Source organism: Oryzias latipes, chromosome 5 (assembly GCF_002234675.1).
Source record: "Oryzias latipes chromosome 5, ASM223467v1".
NCBI lineage: Eukaryota > Metazoa > Chordata > Actinopteri > Beloniformes > Adrianichthyidae > Oryzias > Oryzias latipes.
Genome location: NC_019863.2, coordinates 21906608 through 21927708, shown reverse-complemented (window position 1 = coordinate 21927708; position 21101 = coordinate 21906608). Strand labels below are relative to the sequence as shown.

The following is a 21101-nucleotide window of genomic DNA, read 5'->3' as shown; positions in this document are numbered from 1 at the left end:
CAACTCCAGGGCACACACACAGGTATCGTCATGCTTTTTTTCTCCATTCATTCATCTTCTTCTGTTTGTCCCTTTCAGGGTCACAGGGCTGCTGGAGCCCATCCCAGCCACTTATTGGCGAAGGCAGGGGACACCCTGGACAGGTCACCAGTCTGTTGCAGGGTCACACATATCACACACCAATGGACAATTTGGAGTGACCAATTAACCAATGACATATGTTTTTGGACGTTGGGAGGAAGCCGGAGTCCCCGGAGAAAACCCACGCATACACGGGGAGAACATGCAAACTCCACACAGAAAGGTCCCCCATTGATGTTCTGTTTTCAGGTCCCCCAGTCGTGAACCGGGGGCCTTCTTGCGGTGAGGCAAGAGCGCTAACCACTGCGCCACCGTGCAGCCTGGTATTGTCGTGTCTGTTTTTTCTTTTACTGTTTTTTAGCAACAGTATTATAATTAATTTTAGTTAGTATTTTTTATTTTTTTCCTCTTTTTTTCTGTTCTGTTACAAATCTATTAAACTATTAAAAATATCAAACAGCCTTTTTTCTGTGACTACAAAGAAATCTCATTTTGTAATCAACAAATTACCAAACCAACATGGTACTACACAGAAACAGATGATTCTTGTTTAGTAGTTGCATATCATTTGGCATAAAAAAATCTATTTTTTTATTTTATTCTCATAAACACTTTATTTTAATACAACTATAAAACCAAGAGTTTAATAGACTTTGCACTGAGCATTTGTGGGTGGCTGTCTTTCTTAACTAACAAACACTCCAACTACCAAAGACACTGCAGTAGCGACGGCAGTTTACATTTTTCTTAATCGGAAAACCATTGTTTCAAAAACCACATGTTGGTGGATGCAGTCATCGGATGTTTTTCTGTTGTAGCAGTGTGTTGGTTTGGTAATTTAATGACTACAAAAAGAGATTTCTTTTTTGACTGCCATGAAGTAAGCCAATGTCATAGAAGGGGAGGAGCTATAGATTTCTTTCAAAAGACTTTGAAAACACGGTAACACATTTTTAATATTTTGACTCAGGAAAAAGTAGAATTGATACTAAAAATGCGGTTGTCATGGCAACGTCATAAAGGGGGAGAACCTATAGATTTCTTTAGGGATTTTTATTTACTGATGCGCCTGTTTTTGAAGATTTAGTGTTCCTTTCTTAAGGGATTCTTACAAGTGGTTTTACTAACTGAGCTAAATCAAGGATTTTTTAAATCTCATTTGATTGGTCAAGTTCTGGAGTCAGGATGGGCAAAGGCGAGGGATGTCAGCCTGCAGGCAGTCTGAGTGTCAGGACCCCTCCCCTTACTGTTGCAGCGAGGTCAACTTTCCTCCACCTTCAGATGTTTTGGGGCTAAAATAATGAGCTGTCCGACCAGCCCACTTCAAACAGCAGCCAAGCAGAAACTAAACAGCACCCTCTGTTGGCTGACCTCCATATAGCGGGATGTTTACAATTGTCTATCCCCATCAGTTAGGGTTAATTTCTTTCGGGGGGGGGGGGGGGGGGGGGGGGGGTAAGTAGGTAATTCTTTATGTTTGTGCTTGTTTGTTTTGTTTGAATGTAAAACCCTCTGTGTTGTTATTAGTTTGAATTAATTTTCCTGCCTAACTTTCCGTCCCTTTTGGTTTGACTTGAAGCTCTTGTTTATTCCCCGTCAGCGTCACAGAGTACGGATGAACGCAGCTTTTTTGTGAAAATGAAAAAGCCTTTCCGGTGTAGACTCTTATTTTTTTAAACACATATGCTTCCATAGCAACCATCAAAGCTCAAAAAATAATTTTCTTTTTTAGCGACAAATGGAACGCGGCCCTACTATCGTCTTTACGGTGGGATCGATGTGGCCCCGCCCCCGCCGTGTATTCCTGAGCAGCTCCCAGCTTTTCCATCATCACCCGCAGAAAAACTGGGAGCTGTGAGCGGTGAGAAAATGTCAACCTGGGTGTGTGTCCTTCCGCAGCAGACATGAGAGGAGCCTCGGCCGCCTTCCTCCCGTCTCCAGCGACTCGCTCCCACCATGCGGATCCACGGCAGAGTAGTCGCGATCGCCGCGTGCTTCGGAGTTTTTCTACTTTTGTACTTTTGGGGGGGCAACGCCGCCGACGATCCGCTGCTGAAGGAAGTTGGAGAGGACTCGGGGGAGGACGGAGAGGAGGACGGCGAATCCTCCCCATCGCCGTCCGAGTTTGGAGGCAACGAGGCTGAAAAGTTTGCGGAGAAAGAGAGGTGGGGGAGCGTGCACGCGCACAGGTACGGTCACTTGGTGTTTTCCGTAGACCTTTAACTGTTGTGTGGAGACAACAGCTGTGATCGGACTCATGTTTGCAGCAAAAAAACAGACACGCTCTTAGATGGATTGTAATCTACAATCCGATCTTCAGTGAAAGGCAGTCCTTAATCCAGTTAAAATAATCGGCCGAGTTCACTGAAGGATTTAAGTTTTAAAGACCCAACCGGAAGTGGGTGAAATCGTGATTTTTAGCATGTCCTTGTGGCCTTTTGCTCATGATAGGGGACCTATATTAAAAAAAGCTGAAAATTGCATTTCTTAGATTTTTTTTATTCGAATCGTTGTGAATATAAAAAAGTTTAAAAACAACAGTGTATTTGTGACGTAAGAAGTGCGGGGGGGGGGGGGGGGGCATTCTGTTGGTTAGCTCCAATATTGCTGCCATTTTTCTTGCACATGTAATGTTAGGTTGGGGGTGTGAGGGGCTTTGAACTAGCGGGAGAGCAGTGTAAACAGAGAGCTCTCGGCAAGAGGGAGAAGAGGGCAGGGTTGGCTGGATAGCTCCAATATTGCCGTCATTATTGTTGTTCCGGTAATCCTAGGTTGGGGAAGTGAGGGGCTATATGCTAGCAGGAGAGTGGTGTAAACAGAGAGCTCTCAGTAACAGGGAGGGGAAGGCGGGGTTGGCTGGATAGCTCCAAATATTGTTGCTCCTAGGTTGGGGATGGGAGGGGCTGTAAACTAGTGGGAGAGGGGGCGACAGTCCCGCCCACACCTCAGAGGCAAATTTCTAATAAACGACTGCTGCTCTACAGAAACTATGTCCTAGGAAACAACGGGTTTTGGGACTCTGGCTAATTAAAAGACTACTGGGAAAACCTTTAAAGATTATTGGAATGGGTCTTTAAGGACTTTTACTCAAGCACCAATTAATCATTTTTGGAAAATGCTGGAATTCCACATTTTTGTACAAGTCTTCCAGAACGCTGTTTCTTAGAAAAGTTCCTCCGGTTGATTAAAGACATTTCCAGTCATGGCTTCAGGCATCCTGCAGCAAGAACGCCGGCTGATGCCACGGTGGCGGCGGAACCAGCCGCTCAGACTGCAAGTCGTAATAAGTATTCCGCTTCAGAGCCAGACAGGAGGCTGGGGACACGGCAGATAAAAGCTGTTGAGGCGTTGCTGCAAGAAAAAGACCTTTGCGTCCTTGCAGGAGCTCCCCGCTGCAAGTGTGCGCGGCGCTGATAACGGAGATGAGGTGGAAAGGGGTCACCAGTGTCCGTTTAGAAAGAAATATATAAAGCTGGGAAAACCAATGTTTTTTTTCTCTCGGCAGAAACATGCCTGGATATGGATTTAATCTTACACTGCTAATGAAGTTTAAGTTTTATGAAATGGTTTGTAAGATAAGCTGAAAAACATGTAACTAAAAAGAAAAGAACAGTGCCATAAATGACATACTGACTGCTTGGGCTGCTGTGGAGAAACGAGCTATAACATAAAGTAAACAAAAGAACTAAAATAGATGAAATAATGTTTATTGAAAATTGGAAAAGGAAACAAAAAGAAAAATGCTAGCTGCTAAATGCTAAATTAGTTAAAGTACACAAAAGGTAGGGAATGCCATGGAATAAGTGCTATCAACCAAGTGTTCAAATAAATCTAGGATTTTAAGCTTTGAATCAGTTACAAAAAAAAAGCTTTATAAATTGGCATTAACCTCCGAAAACATTTTTAGAAATGTGCCCAATTGCTAAATTAGCGAAACACAGAACTGCAGGAAAACAGCAGAAAATGTGTAGGCTACATAGGAAATTACAAATCAAGATGACATTAGACGCAAAACCAGGAAAACAATACAAAATTATTTTTTCTAAAGTAAAAAACAAAAAAACAACAGAAGTCATGCTAAACAAGCTAAATTGCTAATGCTAGTTAGCATTTGAACATGTGGCCTAAAGACTGATGAAAGATAACTAAAAACTTAAACAATTGTTTAATTTGCTAATAAAATGACAAAAAAAGATTAGAATGATACCTTACACGACAAACGCAACTTTTTCCAGCATACATTACTTTTTCCGACGCGTTCGTTATGCAAAACACAATTTCCCATACACTCCTTTCGATTTCACGAAAAAGATACGAAATCAAGGGGAAAAAAAGAGTTCAGAGGAATGCTGGGATGGGAAAAACCTGTAGAAACACTCACAACGGGATTGAAGGATGTTCGGCGATTTGGTGGTAAATTGCAGATAAGGTGTTTTAATTGTCAAAACTGGGGTGTCTCAGCTCTACCAGCGGGTGGAGACCGTCGTTGAGTCAAAGAACGGCGAGAAAACCTTGGGTTTTAACCACAAGTAAACACACAGGCACTTGTTTACCAGAAAATGCAATTATTTGCAGTTAAAATATATATATATATTATTAATGTGTTGGTTTAATTTGGTTTTTCAAGACGAGCAGGCATTGTCTGTGTTGCTCATTATGTGTATCGTTTGGTTGTGTGACCTCTTGAAAACAAAGTAATGTGGAACAGTGTTATAAAAAATATTTAAAATGTACGTTTTCTAATGTTATTTTTACCCAAAATGCAAACAAAAGTAGGACAGTAACAAAAGGCGAAAACCTAAAAAGTAGATCTTTGCTGTGCTTTCTTAAGATTGTAGCAAATCTGCTGTTTAAGCCTAGTTTGAACATTAGAAAAAGATTACATACAACATAGAAAAAAGTTCTAGTTTGAGTCATTATATCTGGAATGCTCTGTTATTTCAGGTTTTGATTTTCTCTGCTCTGTTGGCCGTAAGTGCGGCTGGTGGGCAGATATCCCGTACAATCTGCTTCGTAGACAAACGTCTCTGTTTTTAAATCATATTATTTCCTCTTGACACATTACACGGCTTCCTGTGGCCAGAAATAGATGGAGGAGAGCTCCAACTGCCTCCACCCTCCACTTTATTGTCAGCTCCATGTCATAACATCTCTTTAGCTCCATTTGTTCCTGATATTGAAAAGACATTTTCAGGGATGGACCAAGTTTGTCTCTCGTGTAAATTTACAATACCATCTACTACTGAAAACTTGACTTTTATTGTTCTGTCTTTTAGTTTTTACTGCTCTATGCTGATTAGATTCTGGTATTAAACATATTTCTTATTAAATTAGCAATCTAGTAGACTATCTAACCTTAATTGCCATATAGGAGTTACCCAGGGCTCTTTTCTTGAACCACTTGTTTTTTGTATGATACAATTTTAGAAAACAAAAATAAAAAAATTGAGCATTGATCACGTTTTCATACCATTCTATGGTGAATCACCATCATTATCAAAAATAGAAGCTGCAGTATTCACAAAATTGAACACTAAAGGTTTTTCTGTTTAATTTCCGGTCTTAAAACTCCTTCAAATGCAGTTTAGGAGTTTTGTTCCCATCAAAGGTACACCAAGAAGGTGTCTGAAATGTCTTTTTACTGGTTGAAAACTCGACATTTTTGTAAGACTTGAGTTAATTGTTCTTGAAAAAATACAGTCAAACGCCTAATTTGAAGAACTATATAATCTGTTCGTCAGAATCAACCAAGAGGACCTGGTTGCAGACAACAAGGTGGCAAGACATCTTTAATCAGAACTGAAAATCCGGAAGTCTATGCCCCACACACACACACACACACACACACACAATTTTTGTCGCAAGCTCTTTTTTTTCTTGGTCCAAAAACACAAATTTAACTGGCGACCCGAGTTACGTTTCTTTGATCGTAGTTACTTATGGGTAGTTACTTATGGGATCGGCAGAGAAAAGCAGCTTTGCATCTGTAAGCAACAATTCTAACTGCTTTTTTCACGATATGCATATAAAGTGTTACATCCCAACGTAAAGCAGCTTTTCACCACAACAGAATAGGTGTTCTCACTGATCACATTAAGGGTGGATAAATTACGGTTGTGTAGGAATGTAAACACTGGAGCAGAGGTCCGGTGTAACAGTTTTACAAATATGAACACTTTTGTTTGTATCCTTCTTTTTTTTTTACATCAAGTCTTTTTATTGGTATTTCACATTTAAACAGAGGGTACAAAGGTACAAGTTTGGCAAAGTGTACAAAACTGATAACAAACCTCCAAACACCCTCCCCTCCCTTCCATTACTGTACCACTCTTTCAAACTGCAAATATATTTTGAAAAATCTACATTTTGAAAAGAAAATAAACCTCTCGCTTGCACATTTCCAAAATACAGTCAATCGTTAAATATTCTATCAGCAGTGAGATTTTAGTTCTTCATTTAATGTAAGAAAGGATTTCAAGTGGTATAGAAATCTTGTCTTCAACCTCTAGCAGAAAAGCGAATTTTCTCCAAAACCAAATAATATAAGAGATCATTTATCTACATCTTTAAAGTTTGAGTAAATTGAGCCTTCCATTTGAGAAGAATTGTTTGTATTTTTTTTGACAGGAATAAAATGATAACTCTTATTTTCCCCGCTCATGTTGCGCATCGAATTGTTAAATTCACATGAAAAAGTTTCAATAAATTGTGCCACAATTCTGAAAACTTGAAGAATTTCCATTTCCGACCCACGATGTTCTGTCGCCATCTTGTCTGCCACCAGGTTCCCCCTCAAATCAGAAGGCTATTAAAGTTGCACTGTTGTCTAAAATCGAATTAAATGAGCCAAATATGATTACATAGAACACAGTAGCCCACATTTGATTCTTTTCAACATATTTTTTCCCCACACATGTATCATAACTGTATTTCATAGACAATTACTGTCCCTGTATGAGTTCCTCTGCTGACTTTTGCTTTCTCCTGCCCTTTGTTGCTTCACTCAAACCCACTCCGTGTAACTGACAGGATTTGATCAAAGTCGTAATAAATTTTTAGAAAGATCTGATGCTTGGCTGAAAATCTTCACGGTTTCTAGGAACGTGTTTTCTTGAATCTCAATTGCTCCCGTTTTCTCTGCCACTTTGGAAATCCCCGGTCATCCCACCATCATCTGATCACACCAACTCTTTCTATTTTTAATTCAAGAGTGTTTACTACTTATAACAACTTTGAATAAATTCAAAGCCAAGATAATGATGATGAAGGTCAACCATGAAGGCTGATAGAAACAGCTTGAAAGTTAAGTTATTGCCTACGATTTATTCCCTTATTTATCAAAATTTTTGTGGGTATGTAAACTAATTCTCTACTAACATTTTGCTATGCAGCCCTTTAATATAATAAAAATTAATAATATAAATGCCATTAAAAAAAAATACATACTACTTAAAAAAGTTATTCAAACTAAAATAGATTAAAAAAATAACTTGCATGAGCATAACTGCGTATAATAGGAAAACAAGCCAAATAAGGAAGAGGTCAGATCATAAACAATATATTCTTAGTTAAAAAATAAATCAACACAAGTCACTGCTCTGTAATAAATTGATATCTTGACCCTCTTTTGGCATCTGTACCAGAAAGGCAACATTGTTTAGTGTTCAAACAAACGTGGACATGTGTCACTCTTGTCTGCTGCAGTAAAAATGTCTGTGTTGAGCTGTGATATGATCTAGAGCTATAAAAATGTCATCTTGCATGAGCGAGCTCTCTCTGCTCCCAGACTTTGCAGACTGAAGTGAAGATGAGCATGAAAGCTGCGTCCACCCATCCCTTCCTTCCTCTCAAGATTCGCATAGCTTAAGTCACTGGAAAGCTGTAAGTGTAAGAACAGATTTAGAAAATATATTATGCTTTTTTCCAAAAACATCAATGAGTAAATCTCTCTCTCTTTTTTTCAACTGTATCTCGTCTTTCTGCACCTGAGCATGCTTCGTGAGCGGCTCTGATATCCTCTCTTTCAAAATATGTTGAATTTAAGTCCATCAAATGACCCAATTGCATATTAATAGATGAAATGCCCTGAAGGTGTTCTTCGTAAAGTGGATTCTCTCTGTATTCACTCAGCTCGTGTTCACTTTCCTGTGAAGACGCTGCTTGTTTTCTGCTGTTTAATAAGCAGAGAGCTCCTCTCCCGCTCACTCAAAGGAATTCAGTCTGGTTGGACCCCTTCTCTGATGGCTTCCAGATGTGGGCGAAAGCCCGTTAAGTAGCTCTGTGGATTTTGTTTTGCCATCCAGTTTTGATATTGGTCGGCCAAAGACTAAATTAGTTTTCGTCGACATTTTTGTTAATTTTTGTGAAATTAAGATTTTTCGGACTATGAGGTTCACCAGACTATAAGGCGCAAAGTCAATGAACGGAGAATGAACTGCCCATTTCCATAGATGAGGTACACCAAATTATAAGAACGATTAGACAAAATGGGCAAAACCGCATCACCCCCACAAGGCTCTTGACTACAAGTAGCTGTAACCGTCCAACAATCTATCTATGTGATGCATTATTAGTCCTCCTCGTTTATATATAAGTCTCATAATCGCCCTCCAATCTACCTTTCAAATGTCACTTATCCTCTGCATATGAAGTACTTGGAGTCCTAATATTGTTTGTTTTCTTCAAAAGTGTTTTCTTAGTCGCCTCATTTTAAAGCAGAAATGTCTTGTTTACTGATGCTTTTGTGATGTATAGTAAGTGTATACTGAGGACCTTGTGGATGTGGTGTTTGATACTTGTGGAAGTCTGGGGTCCCTCGCCTGGACTAGGGTCACCGAAGCCAATAGCTGAAGCAAACGCTGGGCTTGGGGTTTGTTGGTGAGTGCCTGATGGTCAAATTTTGGGTCTAGGCTTAGATTAGTTACATGGGTTCTCTGGGGTTCCAGAGAATGGTCAAAGGCAAAAGTCTCTGCTTTTCTTGACCAAAACTGCCTATCGGGATAGAAAATCGGGCTGCACGGTGGCGTATTGGTTAGCATTTTCACCTCACCTGGTTCAAATCCTGGCTTGAAGCTTTCAGTTTTTGAGTTTGTATGTTCTCCTTGTGCATGTTTGGGTTTTCTCTGGGAACTCTGGCTTCCTCCCACAGTCCAAAAACATGCTTCATGGGTTCATTATTCTAAATTGTCCCTAGGTGTGATTGTGTTTGGGTTTGTGATTGTGTGAACTGTCTAGAACAGAGGTGGGCACTGAGGGCCGCATTCCTGCATGTTTTCCAGCATACCCTGCTCTGGCATGTTCTAATTGGCTGGACACACCTGAACCAGGTAATCAGCCATGAGTAGGGCAAGACTATCTGGAAATCATGCAGACACACCGGCCCTCGAGGCCTGGAATTGCCCACCCCTGGAATGTAGCCCGCCTTCGTCAAACAGTAGGATACAATGGATTAAGAAAATGGATGGCGGGATTGAGATGGAAAATTGTCTTTGGAAAGGGACATGAGAACCAACATTTAGGGTTAGGAAGAAACCTGAGCTTGTCCTTGATCTGAACTCACTACCCATATTCTGTTTTTTTTGAATATCGTGTTTTGACATAAGGATTCCCATAAATACACTCTTAGTCATAGCTAGGTGCTTGTCATTGTGGCTTTATATTCTGCATGTGAGGGAAGAATTCTGGTGGGTACATGGTGCAGGTTGTGAACAAATCAGAGATTACAAGAAAGAGATTCCTTCTCATGGTGGCTGGGATCTCCTTTAAAGATTAATTCAGGAGGAACTCAGAGTAGATCTAGTACTCCTACAAATTAAAAGGAACCAGTCAAGATGTTTTGGAGATCTGACAAGAATGCCACCTTAGCATTATGGATCTGGTCAACAGGGAGGAGTTTTGCAGCAGAAGGTAGAAATACTCCTGTCCCTGCAATCTGAATAAAAGAAAAAGGATGTAGTGAGCAATCAGTAGAAAACTTGGAAAGGTGGAATGTGCTCTGAAAAAAATACAACTGCATGTTTGAAGTTCTGTGGTTTGCAAACAGAAGTGGTTGAAAGTGGAATGCAAGCTGAAAATTCGTTTTGTCAGAGGCAACAAGCAGACATTGTTTTTCATAAAGTCATAGATACGTCATCTATCTTCTTAACCTGCTGTATTCCTTGTTAGGGGTTACAGGCTTGCTTGAACCCACCCAGTCACTGGAGGGCAAAGGCGGGGTACACCCTGGACAGTTCACCAGTCCATTGCAGGGCCTGGATCCAGATCCTGGATTGGGATATTTGCCCCGGACCAAACATAGAACTAAAACAATGGGATACATCAAGGTCATTTGGAAACAGCTTGACTGCATTTTCACTTTTTATTTATCTATGTTTTAGCAAAGCGGACTCTAATGTGGCTCAAGCCTTGACCAAGCGCACCAGGGATGAGGACTTGATGCACTTGGCCGTAGTGGCATGTGGGAACCGTCTGGATGAAACCCTCACTATGATCAAATCGGCCCTGCTGTTCAGCCAAAAGAAGATCAAGTTTCACATTTTCTCTGAGGATTCCTTGGCTCCACAGTTTGAGGAAAGGGTAAGACTTGCATCCATTCATTTTTTACTAACTGTGTACAAACCAACAAACTTGATGCTTTCCTTTTTAAGTTTAAGTTTCCTTCTTTTTTAATTTATGCTGCATTTGTTAGACATGGTTCTTTGTCTTTGTTTGATCAACAATCGGTTTCTCCACGTTAGTTGTCTTGAATGGGATGGTGCTCACCCGAACTGGAGTGCAGACCAAACAAGAAAACTCTATTTCTTGTTGCTGTGAATGAGACTCACAGTTCCCTTGCAAATGAACTCCAACGCGGTACACTTTAGTGTAAATGCACAGTGCCTTTCTGCAGACCAGAGAGAACAGAAATCTAAAGGCAAGAACCCATAAGAATTGGGAAAATTGTAAATTGTAAGATGACACTGCAAGTTCTGCATGGTGGTGTAGTGGCCTCACAGTGAGTAGGCCCTGGTTCAAATCCCAGTCCAAATATATGCATTGTAGGTGTGTGTTGCCCTGGGATGGACTGGCTGTTGGTCAGAGTGTAGCCTGCCTTTACCTAGCATTAGCTGGTATATGCTCCTGCAATCACATGGCCATGAAGGGATTTAACCCTTTACCACCAGAGCCTTAGCCTCACTGTTGATATTCTTTGGACTACCGTAACTCTTTGAGTGTTTAGGCAATAAATGTAATTCCTATGGATTCTGAAGTGGAGAAAAGCAGCAACGTGGTTATGCAATCATGGTGAATCAGCTGACACTGATGCAGAGAATAGCAGTAAAGCCAAAATGCAAAGCCGCTTTTCTCAGAGTCCATTGAAATTATACTAATTGCTTAAAGGCTTGAAAAGTTATGGTAGTTTTTTTCTATAAGCGTGTGCTATCCCCTGACAAAAAATCTCTGTTTGGTATTAAGCGGTCGCTTGTGTTGTTCTGCTTGCAGCTGAGCCTCTGGCCCCACTCTGTCAGAGTGAGGTTCCAGTTCAGCGTCTACCCCATCTCCTTCTCGGTGGGAAACGCAGAAGAGTGGAAGAAGCTCTTCAAGCCCTGTGCAGCTCAGAGACTTTTCCTTCCTGTGAGACGCTAGCTCTTTCTTCATCCTCAACCATGCTTTGTTACTAATCAGCAAATTACAAAGGCGATGACTTGAACACTGAATCCATTTGATTTTTTTTAAATCCAAAGTTCACAAATCAAGTCGATATCGATTTAGTGTTACAATTTCCATTGAAAACTATTTTTATTTGGTTGTTAGAATTGTGTTTAAGAGAACTAGTGACATAAACCAACCAAAGTGGACTTTTCATCATTCAAACATTTTACATAAAAAATGGCTTTTAAAGGGAAAAATGGTTGTTGAATTTAAAGAACTGGTATTGATAACTAGTTGCATGATGTATGTTTACAATATTTTTTAACAATTAAAAAAAAAACAAAGACTTTTGAAAACGTGTTTAAATCATGCAGCTTGACTTTTTTTTTTTTTTTAACTCAACTCTTTGCTGTTTTTTTTTCCCGTCAGGTCATACTGAAAGACGTGGACTCATTACTCTACGTGGACACGGATGTGCTGTTTTTGCGACCCATGGATGATATTTGGGGTTTCCTGAAGTCCTTTAACGAGACCCAACTGGCAGCCATGGCGCCAGAGCACGAGGTGCCCAAGATCGGATGGTACAGCCGCTTTGCCCGCCACCCTTTCTACGGGGTCACAGGGGTCAACTCTGGCGTCATGCTGATGAACCTCACAAAGATCCGCAGCACGCTCTTCAAAGTAAGTTCCTACTACGTACGCTCTGCAAACTACCTTAATTCTTCGACCTTTTATGCAATTCTGACAGAGAAAAGCGGCTGTACGTTACTACTAAGGCTGCACGGTATGAGGATAACTTGCAATCTGCAATATTGGTGATCAATATTGCGATGATGATATAACTTGCGATACATGAACAAAAAAACAACTACGGTAAATACATCATTTACATTTCACTGCAACAGTTTAATTTAAAAAAAGGTTGGGCAAACCTGAACATCATGACGTCACAACTATTGTCCCCTTCTTTGAAGATGAGGGAGAAGTTTCTGAAAAAGCTAAATATGTTGCCATGGAGATCCAAAAAGATAGTTTTGGACATCATTGCAAAAATGGAAACATGTTTCATGAGCCCCTCGAAGAGCAAAAAATGTAATCATTGCCATGGTCTGTTACCTTCACTGAAGTTGAAATTCTCTTAGCTCATATCAGAGAGATGCAGGCCATGAGATTTGACAACCATGTCACACATGTTCACTAAGGTCCAGTAGGTCTCTGGGTAGGGGGCAAAGAAGGCCCAAGGTTTTGGCTTGATCAACGCTGCTTGCAGCTTTAATTAAAACATGAATTATTATGCACAGAACACGGTTTATACTAAACCCCAAATTGCTTTTTTTAAGCCAAAGTTTAAATACAGAGTACAGAAATATTTGCATTAGTTGAAGTTTGGCTGTCCTGCTTTTCATTTTCAAGCTAAAATATCAGAAAAACGTTGGAACAAGATTAAAGCCAAATAATTTTTAACAAAGATTAAAATTGTTTGGAACATTCATAAACCACTAAAATATGATGCAATTCTAGGTAGCTGACAAAAACTAGCAAAATTGTGTGGGGAAAAATACGAAAATGTTAAATTATAAGGGAAAAAATTGCAAAGTTGTTGATAAGTGCTTTAAAAAGTTAAAAAAAATTACAACCGTTAAAATTAAAGTCAAAAAATACATCAGTAAAACAGTTTTAGGTTTTGTAAGTATTTGAGAAAATGATGTCGGCAAAATGATTAAACATAAACTGCTTTGGGTTTTTTATCTTGGCTTTACCTTTCCCCATCTTTCTGTTGTGTTGATTTTTTTTAACAGTGCATTCTGTTCTGCTTCCTGATTGGCTTTGGACCTTCTCAATCAATCAATCAATCTCCTCCCTACCATGTCTCCTGTACAGAATGCGTTCAATTTGACAAATTTACTTACATTTCTGATCGCTTGCAGAACTTTCTTTTAATTCCATAATTCTTGACTTCAACGCTTTAAACTTTGACCTATTGCGTTTTTTGTTTTTAGTGCATAACCCCCCACAATAAACAAGGGAACATTGTGTTCAAAAACTATTTTTTGGTCAGTATAAATAAATAGAAAATTTTCCGTTTTTCGTAGAATCACCCTGTGCGATACGCGTTGTGCAAAAGACGACGGTAACTGCGATAAACTTAAATGTTTACACACGTGCTAAAAGAATCTCATGGCAATTGTATTTAACAAATTGCATAAATCCCTATCATGTATTTGACCAATCGGATGCACCCTTTCACACCGTCGACCAATGGCATGGAGCCCTTTTATGTTAGACGCCCGCCCTCTATGTAGACGTGGGTCAATTGGAGTGTAATCGGTTATGTTGACTCCTATTTAAATAAAACGTTTGCAGTGAAATGAAAATAATGTATTAGTTGTTTTTTGTTCATGTGTCGTAAGCTCATTGCAGCATTGATCACTAGTATCACACATTGCAAGCTTTCCTCGTGTCGTACAGTGTAATTATTGCATAACCCTTGTGCTATCCTAGGCACTTTGACATTGGGAGTTGGGTAATCTAGACCCACTAGACAGTTCGCTGAACCTTTTTTCTTCAATGTTTTGTGATCTTCACTGGTGTCCATGAATTACATGAAATCTTTCCACCTTTATCCACCTTTATCATGGTAGGGAGAACACGTCAATGTAAGGGTGGGGTCATCTTAAATAGCACAAGGGCTAGTGGAAATTAAGAGATTTCTTTAGGTCTGGGTTTGCTCAGAGTGCAGGATAACAAATCCACGACTTCTTTCTGCATTCTGCAGCTTGTTTCTTTGAGCTCCAGTCCAAAGGCTGAGTGCTTTAAAGTGGCTGTGATTGAAGCCTTCCAGATTAGCACTCTAGCATCACAGACTTCTGCCCTCAGAACTTAATTTAGCAGCTTCTCTGGCAGCGGGCTTGCCAGAGCAAAGCGGAATATAAATGTTCTCCTCCTTTGATCATGTCTGCCTGCCGCTGAGCTGTTTGTGTTTTTGGTGTCACAGAACAGCATGATATCCAGCGGCTTGTCGTGGGGGGATCTTCTGCATCCACTCTATCAGAAGTACAAGAGCCATATCACATGGGGAGACCAGGACCTTCTCAACATCATCTTCCATGACAACCCAGGTGCAGTTTTTTTCTCTCTTACTATTCGGTTCACTCTGCCTTTTTCTGGCATCAAGTTCAGCCATTATTTTCCCGAAGCTGGAGTGCTTGGGGTCATTTCTGGGAAGAGCCTGAGATGTTCAAGGCTGGGATTTAGTGAACCATCTTGCTCAGGATTTCCCCTTCTATGTCAACAGTAGATCAAGTTGCATGTTTCTGAATGCTCTCCAAGTAGGCAGACTGATGTAACCCATAGAATTCGAAATGGCAAAAATGTACCTTTAATTGGGGTGACTGTATACGACACCTGGACTGAGTGAGTGTGACTTCACCAGCGTTCGAAATAAGCGGTTATCCTGTGGTCCGAGACAACCTGATTTCACGAGGACGTCCGACTTTTTAAGATAAAACCGAGTGTACACGAACGATGTCACGTGACTTCCGAACGAACCGAGTAAGCCCAAATGACAACATTGCACCTGCATGTCTTGTTTAAAAGATCAGGGATATTAGTCTTTACTGCTACTGCAGCGCACAATGTAAACATGGTATCATTTACACATGTGTTTATTTGAAATGGATGTTATAAATATTACTTTATATTTGGAATGCTGTACTAGTCCCAGTCCATACAAGTGTTCTAAATTTTAAAAATACTCATTAGGTTACAGTGTTGGTTAATGTAATCAATTTTCTGATATATTATAGGGTAAGATAAAGTATTTTCATTTGACCGTAAAAGTTTTCGATTTACATGGCAATACTTTGTGTAACCAGATGCTTTCTAACGCTGCATCACTCATAGAAAATGGCTTATTTCTAGCTCCAACCAAATGAAGTCAATTCAGTTGCCATTTTCCCCCCACAACATGACCATGTTGGAGCCAGACACTGACAGTAAGCAGTGTTTAGTCCCTGTTTGAGACAGTGTTTCTATAGTAACCGATCTCATCCATCAGGACTGAGCTTGTTGGAAGGCCACACCCCTACTATTTGAAAGCGGGCTCAGGAGAATCTGTCAATCAGCAGTCTCGAATGTTTAACGTGAGACCACATACTTATAATGCAGCATCTGTTTGGTCAGTTTATGACTTGAATAACTTTCACTACAGAAAAGAATATGAAAAAAATAGGATTAGCAAGAACATGTTTAGAAAATAAAACCAAAAAGTCTTTTGAAAACATGAATGTACTTTTCCATTTCCAAGACTAAAAAATAAATATTAGGTAGATTATAGAAACCAAACTGCACATGCATTCACTAAAATTTGACTTTTAAAGGTTGTCATTTCAAATTTTCCCTTTTTTCAACTTATTTTCTTCAGACTACTTTTAAAATGCCAAAAAGAAGGGGGGGGGGAGCTTATTTGTGCAAAAAAAAAACACATTTATTTTTTTACATATTGTGAGGTTTTGGGTCAGCTGGGGTAAAGCTGGTGTGTTTTCTACTTGTGTGTTCTCTTTGTGCAGAGTGTCTGTTCATCTTTCCCTGTCAGTGGAACTACAGACCCGACCACTGCATGTACGGGAGCAACTGTAAAGCCGCTGAAGAGGAGGGCGTGTCCATCCTGCACGGCAACCGTGGAGTGTATCACGACGACAAGCAGCCAGCCTTCAAAGTCATCTACGACGCCATCCATGATGTGAGTGCTCCCCTTTTGAGAGGATGTCCGGACGCCATGACGAACAAAAAAAAAGTTCAAACTGGGTCCCAATCTGGCAGGAAACACTCTTTTTCTCTCCTTAAAAGCTTTCAGAACTATTTAGAGTGAATTATCCAATATCCTTTCTGTTAGCCAGTCAATAAAGGTTTTTTTTAAAGATGGTCGCATGACTCAAACTCTTCTTCTGAGGCTCCCTAGCCAAAATGGTGTCACTCTTATGGTCCATGAGTTTCCTGTCAACAGAAACTTTTATTTTGATATCAAACACACAAAAATCTTAGTGCACATATTGATCAGGTCCCAAAGTTATCGAGTACAATTTTACAAAAAAGTCTGTGTTTTTTTTTTAAATATAGGATCAAACATTTTAATGTTTGTGACTTTAAATATTGTTGAAAGATTTGAAAAATCGGATAATTTATGTGATTCTAAAATGTAATAACATAAGTATTTTAGAAATAAAACTAATGAAAACAGTATCTGAAATGGAGAAGAAGAAAAAACAGTAAAAAAAATTGTTTTGTAAAATAACCAAAAGGTTTGTAATAAACAAAAATTATAAATAAAATTATTACAATATTTTTTTGAATACAAAGACGTTTATTTAAAAAATTATAAAGAAACCGTCATAATGAAGTAAATAAAGGTATAACTCCTGTAATGAAGGTTAAAAGAAAATAACATGTGTAAAAGCAGTGAACTAATATTGTTTTATTAAATATACAGAAATAAATAAATACATTGGTTGCTTGTAGAACTTTCACTATATACAGGAAGAGAAAAAAAAAATCAAAATATGTACTGTAGGTTTCAAATGTTGTTTTTTGCATTTTGTTTTCAGACTTTTAGACAGTCATACTAATAAACATTAAACATTATTTACCAAGAAGACAACTAATCGCTAAATGCAGATATTTATTTGGAGCGTATATTTTTAGGATAAAATAAGAATTGTAAGAAACTATAACCCCAACTGAAAGCCTGTGTTTAATTGCGACCTGTATACGAATTTGTTTAAAATTCCTTCATTCATGCTCTTCAGAAATTGACAGCCTTGGATTAGGATTTTTTCACAGGTTATAGTGATGAAATTTGATAAATTGCTGTAAATAAATGATAAAATAAATTAAAAAATTGAATGTGCTGCCATAAGACCTGAGCATTCCATGAGGTAATTAAGACAAAACTAGCAGAATTTGATTGAACTCAAAACGTCAACATAAAGGCCCGTACACACCGGGACGAATATTCGCCAGGCGTTATTCGCCAGCGTTTTTCGCCACGTTTTTTGTGTTCACACCCAGGCGATTTTCGCTGACGGTGAGCCGAGCGAACATGCAATTTCATTCCCTGACATTAGATGGCGCTTAATATAAACAGAAATACTCCTGTACACAAGGTGGCGCTGCGCAACTTTACGCTTCTTAAAGTCGTTTTTCACTCAGAAGAAGAGAGCGACTATTTACGCGCTTGTCAGAATAATACAAAGAAAACATGAATATTTCAAGCATCAGTAGCTCCAACTGGTACTTGGTAAGGGGATATTTTAGAATGTCCGTCATTATTTCTTTGCGGCAGTGTTGACGCTACTTGGCGTCTATCTTCTTCGCTGGTATGTGTGCTCAGCAAGGCAGTTTTGTGTTTGAGCGCCCCCAAGTTGTGTTTTACTGTAACTTCAGAAGCTCCAGACACGTGTGCAAAAGCGCCATTCTCATTGGTCGAATAGATTTCGACGCGTTGCGTCGAAAAAAAAAAACGAACCCGAGGCGGTTTTTTTTTTGACGCTTTGTCGCGTGGCGTTTTTTCGCGTCGGTGTGCACACTCTCATTGGTGCCCTTTGTTTAGTCACGAGGCGTTAAACGTCGGCGAAAATCGCCGGCGAAATTCGTCCCGGTGTGAACAGGCCTTAAAGCTGTGTGTCATCAGCAAAGCTGAGTAGCAGAAAGATCAGTTCACAGTAGAGCATATTACTCTAACTTCGGGTTTGAACTGCAGCAGTTTTATAGCACAATAATATAATTGGATTCTGTGGGGCTCATGTTAAAAAAACAAAACAATCTGGGTCTGTTTTTTGCTTTCTGGAATCTTTTTAGGCCCTGTCCGAATTCCTTCACTACTCATTACATAGTGCACTATACATTGCCTTCTTCATTTTGTAGAGCTGTCCGAATCTACAATTCCAAAATCCTGTGCCCTAGAAATTTCCCATAAGTCTCTGTGAAAAACCAGTGTGCACTGATGCTCACTAGATTGGCGAATATAAACCAGAGTGCATTGTGTTTGAACAATGTTTGTGAAAACATTTTATTTTATATTTATTATTAAAATCGTTTTCATCATCAGAACTCCGTGGACTCATAAACGATCATTGCAAAACTCTCATATTAATTAGATTTTCACTTCATGAAATCGATGACGTCATATTCGCCATAAAAAAAGTAGTGAGCATGGTGTCTGAATTGCTAATAAAATCCAGGGCACTACGTAGTCCTGCACTATATTGTGTTTTAGTAGTTAGGGAGTAGGGTGGGAATTCGGATATTGCCTTACTCTGACAGAGATGAGCCTGCCAAGGACAACTGGGGCAGAATTTTATTGTTTAATGCCTGAAACTGAGGGCTGTCTCTGAATTCCCTCCCTTCTCCCCAACTCCTGAAACACAATATAGTTCAGAACTTATTTACCAAAGTAAAACCTAAGAAATTCGATTGTAAATATGAAGACTCTAAAGCCAATGTTCTCATAAATTTTTAAAATTATTTAGCCATTTTCGCCAACACGCCAAAGCCCATCAATAGGCAAATTGATGATGATTTATTTTTTTAAGTATAATTTTTTTTTTTTTACCTTAAGTATGGTAAAAACAATTTTTTTTCCCGAAAAAAATTGTTTAACCGCAATGCATTGTGGTCTATATTTCCTGATCTACTGTGCATCGATGCTCATTAGTTTTAAGCAGAGACCTCAGGGACTTGTCCAGGGCACTGGATTTTGGAATTGTAGATTTGAACCCCCCGGAAAAAAAAATGGCGAACGCCACAGAAAGTGCATAAAGTAGTGAGGGAATTCGGACACAACCTACAAAATTGTCTTCCTGCAGCAGCTGGCTGGGGATCTGACGTTACGCCTTTGTCTCCGCAGTTCCCTTTCGAGGACAACATGTTCCAATCGCTGTTCTACCCGGTCCAGAGCAGGTTCCTGGACACGGTCAACACTCTGTGCGGTCGCATTCCCCAGGTCTTCCTCAAGCAGATAGAGAAGACCATGAGGAGTGCTTTTGAGAGGAAGGTGGTGCGCCATGCCAGACCTCGAAATTAACAGCCGAAGACCATGTTGCCCCACCCACACCCCCATGCTGTGCATTTAAAGCAGACGCAACCTGTGAAGGATCATGAACTCTACAGAAATAAAAAAGTAAATAAAAAGAAACCAAACAAAGAAGTCACTTTTTTATTTATGTTGAGAAAAATGCTCATCTCAAGCATTTCTAAGCGACTAAAATGAACATTTTAAAGGTTCAATTGTATGAGAGCAACTCTTGGACAGTTTAAAGAATGGTGAATATTTTAGCGTCACCATGAAATGTGAACGAACCACCACTGTCTGTATTAAATGTTTGTATGTTAAATGTTTGAAAAGCACTTTTTAAAAAAGATTTTTTTCTTTTAGACCGTGAGACTTTGCCTGACCGAGTTGGACAGATTGTGCAAGAATGTTTTATTGGAGTGAAGTTTAAACGCCATATTAATGTTCATGTGTGCCATGTTTACCATACAAAATAAATGGATTTGTGTAGGTGTGTGTGAGCCTGTAATATGAATCTGTGCTGTTGTGACCCACGTGTTACATGGAAAAGTTTGTGGAGTCTACATATGTTTTCAGAATTAAAATTTTTGCAAAAAACTAACCCATTGTGAGTCTTTTTCCCCCTGCTATTACCTTGTTTGCTTTTGTCCTGGTAAGTGGGCGGAGTCTTAAAGACACCACATTCTTTTATATGAAAGACCCACTCTGATAAAATTGTGTTTCTGTTGTTTTTAACATGTTCTCGTGGCATTTTTTCTGACGATGGAAGAAAAATATCAAGAAAGTTAAGCTTGAGATTGCATTTCTGAGTATTACTTCGTTCAAATTGTGAATTAGGAGCAGACAAAAAATGCAGTTTAAAAAAAAAATTGTGCTCCGCGTCATTCTGATTCATCTATCTAAATGTTCGTTTTCCTCGTCCGAGCTAGCATCTGGCTCAATTAGCTCCAACATTGGTCGCCATTTTTTGCTGCAACGCCACTAGGGATGTGAGGGACTGTAAGCTAGCAGGAGAGAGTGTAAATAGAGAGCTCTCAGCAAAGGGGAAGGGTCAGGGGGGTGGGGTTGCTCCGGGCCAATGGTCCCACCCACAACTCAGACATATTTTTTAATAATAATGACCAACTCTTATTTTCTTTTAGTTGCTATATTGTAATGAAATACATCAATTACAATATACGCAGCACACAGATTGGGTGACAGCTCATGGCTGCTGATTGGTTGATTTAGTGAGAAGCAAAACATACTGTATTTGTAACTTTGTCATTGTAGATAAATACATGTTTATTTGTGCGTGTGACATTTCACACACGGACAAAGC

The 21101-nt window shown here is 39.5% G+C and overlaps 1 protein-coding gene across 2 annotated transcripts; it reads left to right on the top strand.

Annotated features, from left to right (window-relative positions):
• Positions 1 to 1827: 1827 nt before the first annotated feature.
• gxylt2 (glucoside xylosyltransferase 2) lies at positions 1828 to 20381 on the top strand. Of its 2 annotated transcripts, none has more exons than XM_011475243.3 (7): positions 1828 to 2246; positions 10458 to 10656; positions 11563 to 11694; positions 12142 to 12393; positions 14708 to 14831; positions 16281 to 16453; positions 19616 to 20381. In XM_011475243.3, the coding sequence occupies exons 1-7, from the start codon at positions 2038 to 2040 to the stop codon at positions 19790 to 19792; spliced, it is 1266 nt and encodes a 421-aa protein (XP_011473545.1). In that variant the 5' UTR covers positions 1828 to 2037; the 3' UTR covers positions 19793 to 20381. The 2 variants fall into 2 exon arrangements, with proteins under 2 accessions (XP_011473545.1, XP_004068977.1); XM_004068929.4 differs by having other exon boundaries at positions 1828 to 2270.
• The last annotated feature ends 720 nt before the right edge of the window (positions 20382 to 21101 follow it).